Raw genomic sequence first — 11,135 nt, forward strand, 5'->3', positions numbered from 1 at the left:
GACACGAGGGGAGAGACACGGGGAGAGAGAGACACGGGGGGAGAGACACGGAGAGAGAGAGACACGGAGAGAGAGACACGGGGAGAGAGACACAGAGAGAGACACGGGGAGAGAGACACACGGGGAGAGACACGAGGAGAGAGAGGCACGGGGAGAGAGACACGGGGTGAGAGACACAGAGAGAGACACGGGGAGAGAGACACGGGGGGAGAGAGAGACACGGGGGGAGAGAGACACGGGGGGAGAGAGACACGCGGAGAGAGAGACACGGGGGGAGAGACAGAGAGAGAGAGAGACACGAGGGGAGAGAGACACGGGGAGAGAGACACAGAGAGAGACACGGGGAGAGAGACACGGGGAGAGAGAGACACGGGGAGAGAGACACAGAGAGAGAGACACGGGGAGAGAGACAGGGAGAGAGACACTGCGAGACAGACACTGCGAGACAGAGACAAGGGGAGACACAGAGACACACAAGGATAGGGGAGACACAGAGAGGATAAGGGACAGGCAAGACCATCCAGATATGTAGACTGATAAGAGACAGAGAGACAGAAAAGTGCAGACAGGCAGACGGCATACACCCATTTACACACCCACAAAGACACGAAATTTTGGACAGACACACACACACAGACATCGACATTAATATCACTTGACACACACAGACACCCACACACACCCACAGACACACCTAGCAACACACACAGACACACACAGACACACCTAGCAACACAGACACACACACCCACAGACACACCTAGACACACAGACAGACACACACAGACACACCTAGACACACAGACAGACACACACAGACACACCTAGCAACACACAGACACACCTAGCAACACAGACACACACAGACACACCTAGACACACACAGACACACCTAGCAACACAGACACGCACAGACACACCTAGACACACACAGACACACCTAGCAACACACACACAGACACACCTAGCAACACACACAGACACACACACACAGACACACCTAGCAACACACACAGACACACCTAGACACACACATAGACAGACACACACCTAGACACACACACAGACACACCTAGACACACACATAGACACACGCACACCTAGACACACAGACAGACACAGACACACCTAGCAACACACACAGACACACCTTGCAACACAGACACACACACACACACCTAGCCACACACACACAGACACACAGACACACACAGACACACACACACACACACCTAGCCACACACAGACAGACACAGACACACACACGTAGCCACACACACACACCTAGACAGACACACACAGACAGATACACACACACAGACATACACACAGACACACACACACCTAGACAGACACACAGACACACACACACAGACATACACACAGACACACACACACACACACCTAGACAGACACACACAGACAGACACGGCCACGCCATGGCCAGCTTCTCGTCTCGCCAGCGGCTGAGACACGGTCGCGCTGTGCCGGAGCTGAGACCCGAGTTCATGTCTCTGCTGGTGCAAGCGACGGCTCGGACCACCACCAGCAACAACAACAACCACAACCACCAGCAGCACCACCACCACCAGCACCACCTCAACCACCTGAACCACCTCCAGCAGCTGAACCAGCAGCAGCAGCAGAAAGGAGCAGCACCACGTGGTACAGAGCATCTGGCAGCGAGGAGAGAGTCAATGAACCTGCCCGAGTCGGACTGCATGAGGCTTAACCCCTCCCTCCGTGGCATCGCCTTCAGGTGACCGTGGTGGTGGTGGTGGTGGAGGTGGTGGTGGAGGTGGAGGTGGTGGTGGAGGTGGTGGTGGTGGAGGTGGTGGTGGAGGTGGTGGTAGTGGAGGTGGTGATGGTGGTGGTGGTGGTGATGGAGGTGGTGGTGGAGGTGGTGGTGGAGGTGGTGATGGTGGTGGTGGAGGTGGTGGTGGAGGTGGTGGGTGTGGTGGAGGTGGTGATGGTGGTGGAGGTGGTAATGGTGGTGGTGGTGGAGGTGGTGGTGGAGGTGGTGATGGTGGTGGTGGAGGTGGTGGTGAGTGGAGGTGGTGGTGGTGAGTGGAGGTGGTGGTGATGTTGGTGGTGATGGAGGTGGTGGTGAGTGGAGGTGGTGGTGATGGTGGTGGTGAGTGGAGGTGGTGGTGATGGTGGTGGTGGTGAGTGGAGGTGGTGGTGGTGGTGGAGGTGATGGAGGTGGAGGTGGTGGAGGTGGTGATCGTGGAGGTGGTGGAGGTGGTGATGGTGGAGGTGGTGGAGGTGGTGATGGAGGTGGTGAAGGTGGTGGTGGTGGAGGTGGTGGTGGTGGTGATGGTGGTGGAGGTGGTGGTGATGTTGGAGGTGGTGGTGATGGTGGTGGTGAGTGGAGGTGGTGGAGGTGGACGTGGTGGTGGAGGTGGTGGTGGTGGAGGTGGTGGTGGTGGTGATGGTGGAGATGGTGGAGGTGGAGGTGGTGGTGGAGGAGGTGGTGGTGGAGGTGGTGGTGGAGGTAGTGGTGGTGGTGGAGGTGGTGGAGGTGGTAGTGGAGGTGGTGGTGGAGGTGGTGGTGGAGGTGATGGTGGTGGAGGTGGTGGTGGTGATGGTGGAGGTGGTGGTGGTGGTGGTGGAGGTGGTGGTGGTGATGGAGGTGGTGGAGGTGGTGGTGATGGTGGAGGTGATGGTGGTGGTGATGGTGGTGGTGGAGGTGGTAGTGGGGGTGGTGGTGGAGGTGGTGATGGTGGAGGTGGTGGTGGTGGAGGTGGTGGTGGAGGTGGTGGAGGTGGAGGTGGTGATGAAGGTGGTGGTGGAGGTGATGGTGGTGGTGATGGTGGAGGTGATGGTTGAGGTGGTGGTGGTGATGGTGGTGGATGTGGTGGTGATGTTGGTGGTGATGGAGGTGGTGGTAAGTGGAGGTGGTGGTGATGGTGGTGAGTGGAGGTGGTGATGGTGGTGGTGGTGGAGGTGGTGGAGGTGGTGATGGTGGTGGTGGAGGTGGTGGTGGTGATGGTGGTGGAGGTGAGTGGAAGTGGTGATGGTGGTGGTGGTGGAGGTGGTGGAGGTGGTGATGGTGGTGGTGGAGGTGGTGGTGATGGTGGAGGTGGTGGAGGTGGTGATGGTGGAGGTGGTGGTGGTGGAGGTGGTGGTGGTAGTGATGGTGGTGGAGGTAGTGGAGGTGGTGGTGGTGGAGGTGGTGGTGGTGGTGAGTGGAGGTGGTGGAGGTGGACGTGGTGATGGAGGTGGTGGTGGTGGTGGTGATGGTGGTGGTGGAGGTGGTGGTGATGGTGGTGGTGGAGGTGGTGGTGGTGGAGGTGGTGGTGGTGATGGTGGTGGTGGAGGTGGTGGTGGTGGAGGTGGTGGTGGTGGTGATGGTGGTGGTGATGGTGGTGGTGGTGGTGATGATGATGGTGGTGGTGGTGGAGGTGGTGGTGGTGAGTGGAGGTGATGGTGGTGGAGGTACTCGTGGTGGTGATGGTGGAGGTGATGGTGGAGGTGGTGGTGGTGGTGGTGATGGTGGAGGTGGTGGAGGTGGTGGAGGTGGTGGAGGTGGTGGTGGTGGAGGTGATGGTGGTGGTGGTGGAGGTGGAGGTGGTGATGGTGATGGTGGTGGTGGTGGAGGTGGTGGTGGTAGTGGTGGAGGTGGTGGTGGTGGTGGTGGTGGAGGTGGTGATGGTGGTAGTGGTGGTGGTGATGGTGGTGGAGGTGGGGGTGATGGTGGTGGTGGTGAAGGTGGTGGTGGAGGTGGAGGTGATGGTGGTGGTGGTGGTGGTAGTGGAGGTGGTGGTGGTGGAGGTGGTGGTGGTGGTCATGGTGGAGGTGGTGGTGGTGGTGGTGGAGGTGGTGGTGGTGGTGGTGGTGGAGGTGATGGTGGTGGTGGTGATGGTGGTGGTGATGGTGGTGGAGGTGGTGGTGGTGGTGGTGGAGGTGATGGTGGTGGTGATGGTGGTGATGGTGGTAGTGGAGGTGGTGGTGGTGATGGTGGTGGTGATGGAGGTGGTGGTGGTGGTGGTGGTGATGGTAGTGGTGGTGGTGGTGGTGATGGTGGTGGAGGTGGTGGTGGAGGTGGTGATGGTAGTGGTGGAGGTGGTGGTGGTGATGGTGGTGGAGGTGACCATGGTGGTGGTGGTGGTGGAGGTGGTGGTGGTGGTGGTGGAGGTGGTGGTGGTGGAGGTGGTGGTGGTGGTGGAGGTGGTGATGGTGGTGGAGGTGGTGGAGGTGGTAGTGGTGGTGGAAATTGTTAATGGTGGAGATGATAAGGAGGTGATTGATGGTGGAGACTGGTGTTGGTGATGGTGAGGAGGGGGTGATGATGGAGGAGGTGGTTGATGGTGGTGGTGATGGTGGTGGAGGTGGTGGTGGAGGTGGTGATGGTAGTGGTGGAGGTGGTGGTGGTGATGGTGGTGGAGGTGACCATGGTGGTGGTGGTGGTGGAGGTGGTGGTGGTGGTGGTGGTGGAGGTGGTGGTGGTGGAGGTGGTGGTGGTGGTGGAGGTGGTGATGGTGGTGGAGGTGGTGGAGGTGGTAGTGGTGGTGGAAATTGTTAATGGTGGAGATGATAAGGAGGTGATTGATGGTGGAGACTGGTGTTGGTGATGGTGAGGAGGGGGTGATGATGGAGGAGGTGGTTGATGGTGGTGGTGGTGGAGGTGATGGTGGTGGTGGAGGTGGTGGTGGAGGTGATTGTGGTGGTGATGGTGGTGGTGATGATGGTGGTGGTGGTGGAAGTGATGGTGGATGATGGTGGTGGTGATGATGGTGGTGGTGGAGGAGGTGATGGTGGTGGTGCAAATTAATGGTGGAGATTGTGAGGAGGTGATGATGATAATGACGGTGGTGGATATAATGAGGTGATTGATGTGTATAATTATTGATTGGTGGACACTGGTGTGGCGTTGGTGATGGTGAGGAGGGGGTGATGATGATGGTGCTGGTGGAGATGATGAGGAAGTGATGATGGTGGTGGTGACAGCGGTGGTGACAGCGGTGGTGGCGAAGGTGTGGAGGTGGTGATGGTGGAAGTGATTGATGTTGGTGATGACGACAGTGATTGTGATAGTGGTACTGTATATGACGGATGGGGTGATGGTTGTGGACGAGATGGTTTGGTGGTGGTTGTGATGGTGGTGATCGGAGTTTGTGGTGGAGGCGATGATGGTTGTGGAGGAGGCGATGGTGATTGGTTGCTTTGAAGACGCCGATCCTCTTGATGTCATCCACATGCAGGTCCCCGATTGCCTCTGTCTGCTTTTCCCCTTCATCATCATCATCATCACCACAGCCCCGATGTATGTGTTTTCCACATGCAGGTCCTTAATGCTTGTGACGTTGCCTCTGATTCCAAGAACACAGGATGAGATGTTACTATCCTTTGTGCAAGCACTTCCAAGAGTTCATGAACAGTGAGCCTGGTGAAATTTGGGGAGCGCATCGTCAGTAGTGAACCTTTGGTTCCTAGGGTGTTTCGGCCTTTCACACTATACACCCTCCCCAAAGGCGGCCAGCGACAGGGTGATCAATCCTACACTTGCGTCCCATTCCCAATTAGTCATAAGAGTTGCCTTGTTGTTGATAGCCAACTTACATAGAGACCCACACAGACTTACACAGACTTACATAGAGACCCACAGAGACTTACACAGAGACCCACAGAGACTTACACAGAGACCCACAGAGACTTACACAGAAACCCACACAGACTTACATAGAGACCCACAGAGACTTACACAGAGACCCACAGAGACTTACACAGAGACCCACACAGACTTACACAGAGACCCACACAGACTTACACAGAGACCCACAAAGACTTACACAGAGACCCACACAGACTTACAGAGACACCCACAGAGACTTACACAGAGACCCACACAGATTCCAAAGAACACAGGATGAGATGTTACTATCCAGTGTGCAAGCACTTCCAAGAGTTCATGAACAGCGAGCCTGGTGAAATTTGGGGAGCGCATCGTCAGTAGTGTACCTTTGGTTCCTAGGGTGTTTCGGCCTTTCACACTATACACCCTCCCCAAAGGCGGCCAGCGACAGGGTGATCAATCCTACGCTTGCGTCCCATTCCCAATTAGTCATAGGAGTTGCCTTGTTGTTGATAGCCAACATCCCCTCTGTCTGCTCTTCCACTTGACATAACCGCAGCCCCGCCGCTTGTGTTTTCCGCATGCAGGTCACTGGTGGCGGTGGACCTGAGCGCATCTCGCGGCCTGGTCGCGTGGTGTGGCTCTCGACAGATGCTTCGGGTGCTGGGGTTGACGGGACACGGAGCGGCCTGGGTCGGGGGGACCGCCTACTGCCTCTGGCAGAGCGACTCAGCGGCCGGGAGGGAAGTCTTGCTCAACCTACTGCTGGGTGAGCTGGTGGCGGCGGTGACGACGGTGATGACGGTGGTGACGACGGTGGTGACGATGGTGACGATGGTGATGACGATGGTGGTGACGACGGTGGTGACGACGGTGGTGACGATGATGATGGTGATGATGACGGTGGTGACGATGGTGGTGACATCGGTGATGACGGTGGTGACGATGGTGGTGACGACGGTGATGACGGTGATGACGACGGTGATGACATCGGTGGTGACGACGGTGGTGATGACGGTGATGACGATGGTGATGACGACGGTCGTGACGATGGTGGTGACGACGGTGATGACGGTGATGACGACGGTGATGACATCGGTGGTGACGACGGTGGTGATGACGGTGATGACGATGGTGATGACGACGGTCGTGACGATGGTGGTGACGACGGTGATGACGACGGTGATGACATCGGTGGTGACGGTGATGACGATGGTGGTGACATCGGTGATGACGGTGATGACGATGGTGGTGACATCGGTGGTGATGGTGATGACGATGGTGGTGACGACGGTGGTGACGACGGTGGTGACGATGATGATGGTGATGATGACGGTGGTGACGATGGTGGTGACATCGGTGATGACGGTGGTGACGATGGTGGTGACGACGGTGATGACGGTGATGACGACGGTGATGACATCGGTGGTGACGACGGTGGTGATGACGGTGATGACGATGGTGATGACGACGGTCGTGACGATGGTGGTGACGACGGTGATGACGGTGATGACGACGGTGATGACATCGGTGGTGACGGTGATGACGATGGTGGTGACATCGGTGATGACGGTGATGACGATGGTGGTGACGACGGTGATGACGACGGTGATGACATCGGTGGTGACGGTGATGACGATGGTGGTGACGACGGTGATGACGACGGTGGTGACATCGGTGGTGATGGAGATGACGATGGTGGTGACGACGGTTACGATGGTGGTGACGGTGATGACGATGGTGGTGACGGTGATGACGATGGTGGTGACGACGGTGATGACGGCGGTGGTGACATCGGTGGTGATGACGGTGGTGGTGACGTTGATGACGACGGTGATGACGATGGTGGTAATGGTGGTGACGACGATGACGGCGGTGGTGACGACGGTGGTGACGATGATGTACAGTGATGATGACGGCGGTGACGGTGATGACGACGGTGGTGATGACGGTGAAGCTGGCAGCCCCTCCCCTTATTATCATGTCCCCGCCCATTTTTACATAAACACACCCACTCAGCCTCTAGCACCTGTATACAGCCATCCCGCCCCCGCAACATAAAGATAGTAGTAGGTTTTTACCCTTTCAACTGGTACAAAAACTGACACCTTTGTACAAGGGATCAATAACCACAACACAAGCAGTCAAATGCAAACAAAAAGAAACAACTCTGATGATGATAATGATATGCACTGCCCTTGAAGTTGATTGGTCCACACCCGAGACAGCTTTTCTTAGAGCCTAGTCTCCATTGGTGTTGGACCAGATGACGCCAAAAGGCGCACAACTCAAAAACAGCGCACTATCAGAGTATGAGAGCTCGAGGTGAAGCATTTACACTATGAGACATCTTTTACCAGTGGCAAAATATAGTGATAGGTTTTTACCCTTTCAACTGGTACAAAAACTGACACCTTTATACAAGGCATCATGTTTGCAATAACCACAACACAAGCAGTCAAATACAAACAAAAAGAAACAACTCTGATGATGATAATGATATGCACTGCCCTTGAAGTTGATTGGTCCACACCTGAGACAGCTTTTCTTAGAGGGCAGTACATATCATTATCATCATCAGAGTTGGTTCTTTTTGTTTGCATTTTACTGCTTGTGTTGTGGTTATTGCAAACATGATGCCTTGTATAAAGGTGTCAGTTTTTGTACCAGTTGAAAGGGTAAAAACCTACTACTATATTTTGCCACTGGTAAAGGAGATGTCTCATAGTAGAACAACATAAATAATCGTAATATAATACCAAAAATACGAATGTGCGCGTGTGTGTGTATATAAAATCGTCACTCAAACAGCAACAGCAGCAGCAGCAGTCATGGTGGCGGCAAAACAACCAGGCCAGAACACCGGGTCCAGGACTGCGTTATTTTCGTCGTCGCCCGTTACGTTTTCGAGAGCTGGGCGGATATTTTTGGGGTTGGCGTTGGCAGTGGGGAGGTGGTGGTGGGTGGTGAGGGTCACGTGGTCACGTGGCCCCGCGGGCCGATTCTAAATAACCTCGCCTGGCGGAGCGAGAGTTTTCGACGCCACCGCCCTCTGTCTGCGTGTGCCTGTCACTAGCACTGCTGCATCACTCCCAGAGCCGCATTCATGGTGACTTGAGACCGGATCTCGGGGTCAGTGACTTGAGACCGGGTCTCAGGGTCGGTGACTTGAGACCGGGTCTCAGGGTCGGTGACTTGAGACCGGGTCTCAGGGGGGTCGGTGACTTGAGACCGGGTCTCAGGGTCAGTGACTTGAGACCGGATCTCGGGGTCAATGTCTTGAGACCGGGTCTCAGGGTCAGTGTCTTGAGACCGGGTCTCAGGGTCAGTGTCTTGAGACCGGGTCTCAGGGTCGGTGACTTGAGACCGGGTCTCAGGGTCGGTGTCTTGAGACCGGGTCTCAGGGTCGGTGTCTTGAGACCGGGTCTCAGGGTCGGTGTCTCGAGACCGGGTCTCAGGGTCGGTGACTTGAGACCGGGTCTCAGGGTCAGTGTCTTGAGAACGGGTCTCGGTCAGTGTCTTGAGACCGGGTCTCAGGGTCGGTGTCTTGAGACCGGGTCTCAGGGTCGGTGACTTGAGACCGGGTCTCGGGGTCAGTGACTTGAGACCAGGTCTCAGGGTCAGTATCTTGAGACCGGGTCTCAGGGGTCGGTGACTTGAGACCAGGTCTCAGGGTCAGTGTCTTGAGACCAGGTCTCAGGGTCGCTGACTTGAGACCGGGTCTCAGGGTCGGTGACTTGAGACCGGGTCTCAGGGTCAGTATCTTGAGACCGGGTCTCAGGGGTCGGTGACTTGAGACCGGGTCTCAGGGTCAGTATCTTGAGACCGGGTCTCAGGGGTCGGTGACTTGAGACCGGGTCTCAGGGTCAGTATCTTGAGACCGGGTCTCAGGGTCGGTGACTTGAGACCAGGTCTCAGGGTCGGTGACTTGAGACCGGGTCTCAGGGTCAGTGTCTTGAGACCGGGTCTCAGGGTCAGTATCTTGAGACCGGGTCTCAGGGTCAGTGTCTTGAGACCGGGTCTCAGGGTCAGTGTCTTGAGACCGGGTCTCAGGGTCAGTATCTTGAGACCGGGTCTCGGGGTCAGTATCTTGAGACCGGGTCTCAGGGTCAGTATCTTGAGACCGGGTCTCAGGGTCAGTGTCTTGAGACCGGGTCTCAGGGGTCGGTGACTTGAGACCGGGTCTCAGGGTGGGTGACTTGAGACCGGGTCTCAGGGTCGGTGACTTGAGACCGGGTCTCAGGGTCGGTGTCTTGAGACCGGGTCTCAGGGGTCGGTGACTTGAGACCGGGTCTCAGGGTCGGTGACTTGAGACCGGGTCTCAGGGTCAGTATCTTGAGACCGGGTCTCAGGGTCGGTGACTTGAGACCGGGTCTCAGGGTCAGTGTCTTGAGACCGGGTCTCGGGGTCAGTGACTTGAGACCAGGTCTCAGGGTCAGTATCTTGAGACCGGGTCTCAGGGTCAGTGTCTTGAGACCGGGTCTCAAGGTCGGTGACTTGAGACCGGGTCTCAGGGTCAGTGTCTTGAGACCGGGTCTCAGGGGTCGGTGTCTTGAGACCGGGTCTCAGGGTCGGTGACTTGAGACCGGGTCTCAGGGTCGGTGTCTCGAGACCGGGTCTCAGGGGTCGGTGTCTCGAGACCGGGTCTCAGAGTCCGCGTCTTCTCCCCGCTCCTGCCCTTGCCCCTGCGCTCCCAGCGCTGATCTTCGACATCGTCGTCGCCGTCACCATCAAGGGCCTGGTGCGCCGCAAGGGCCCCTCCTACTGCGACCCAGCCGCCCCTCACCACCCTCCGCAGCGCGGCGCGCCATCCTCGCCCCTCGCCTCCTCCTCCCCCTTCTCGAGCGCCGTCTCCCTCGCCGCCTCCGCCCCGCCCGCCCCCTACTACTCCTCGTCAGCCTCCCCGACGTTCTACGCCGGCGCCGGCGGCAGGAACCCCGCCGGCGCCGCCGCCCCGTCCGCCCCGTCCCGCCTGCTCCCGCCGCTGCTCCGCCGGGCCCTGGAGGCTTCGGCCTTCTCGTTCCCCGCCAACCAGGCGACGCGCGCCGCCCTGCTGGTGCTCTTCTTGCCGCGCCACCTGGTGCTGGGCTTCCCGCTGCGCGTGCTGCTGCTGCTGTGGGCGCTGCTGGTGGGGCTGCTGCGCGTCGCGCTGGGCCACCACTACGTCACCGACGTGCTGTGCGGATTCGCCGTCGGCTGCGCGGAGGCTCGCCTCGTCGAGGCCCTCTGGGTGTCGGCCGCTGGCTTCCAGGCGCTCGCCAGGGCCGTGGGGCTGCCGGTGTGAGTGGCGGTGGTTGGTGGTGGTGGTGGGGAGGGGGGGTGAGGGGTGGTTTGGTTTATGGGTAGGGTGGTGGTGGTGGTGGTGGGTGGGGAGGGGGGTGTGCGGTGGTGTGGTGAGGGTGAGGGGTAGTGTGGTTGATGGGTAGTGTGGTGGTGGTGGGTGGGGAGGGGGGGGTGGGCGGTGGTGTGGTGAGGGTGAGGGGTGATGTGGTTGATGGGTAGGGTGGTGGTGGGTGGGGAGGGGGGTGTGAGGTGGTGTGGTGGGGGTGAGGTTGATGGG

General features: G+C 57.8%; 1 protein-coding gene across 1 annotated transcript; it reads left to right on the top strand.

Annotated features, from left to right (window-relative positions):
• Positions 1–224: 224 nt before the first annotated feature.
• On the top strand, positions 225–10,859 carry LOC133361127 (inactive phospholipid phosphatase 7-like). Its single transcript, XM_061579993.1, has 3 exons — positions 225–1,759; positions 6,163–6,344; positions 10,273–10,859. Exons 1-3 carry the CDS (start codon positions 1,440–1,442, stop codon positions 10,857–10,859), a joined length of 1,089 nt encoding a protein of 362 aa, XP_061435977.1. The 5' UTR covers positions 225–1,439.
• The last annotated feature ends 276 nt before the right edge of the window (positions 10,860–11,135 follow it).

Source organism: Lethenteron reissneri, chromosome 71 (assembly GCF_015708825.2).
Source record: "Lethenteron reissneri isolate LAM-NWPU_2019-01 chromosome 71, ASM1570882v1, whole genome shotgun sequence".
NCBI lineage: Eukaryota > Metazoa > Chordata > Hyperoartia > Petromyzontiformes > Petromyzontidae > Lethenteron > Lethenteron reissneri.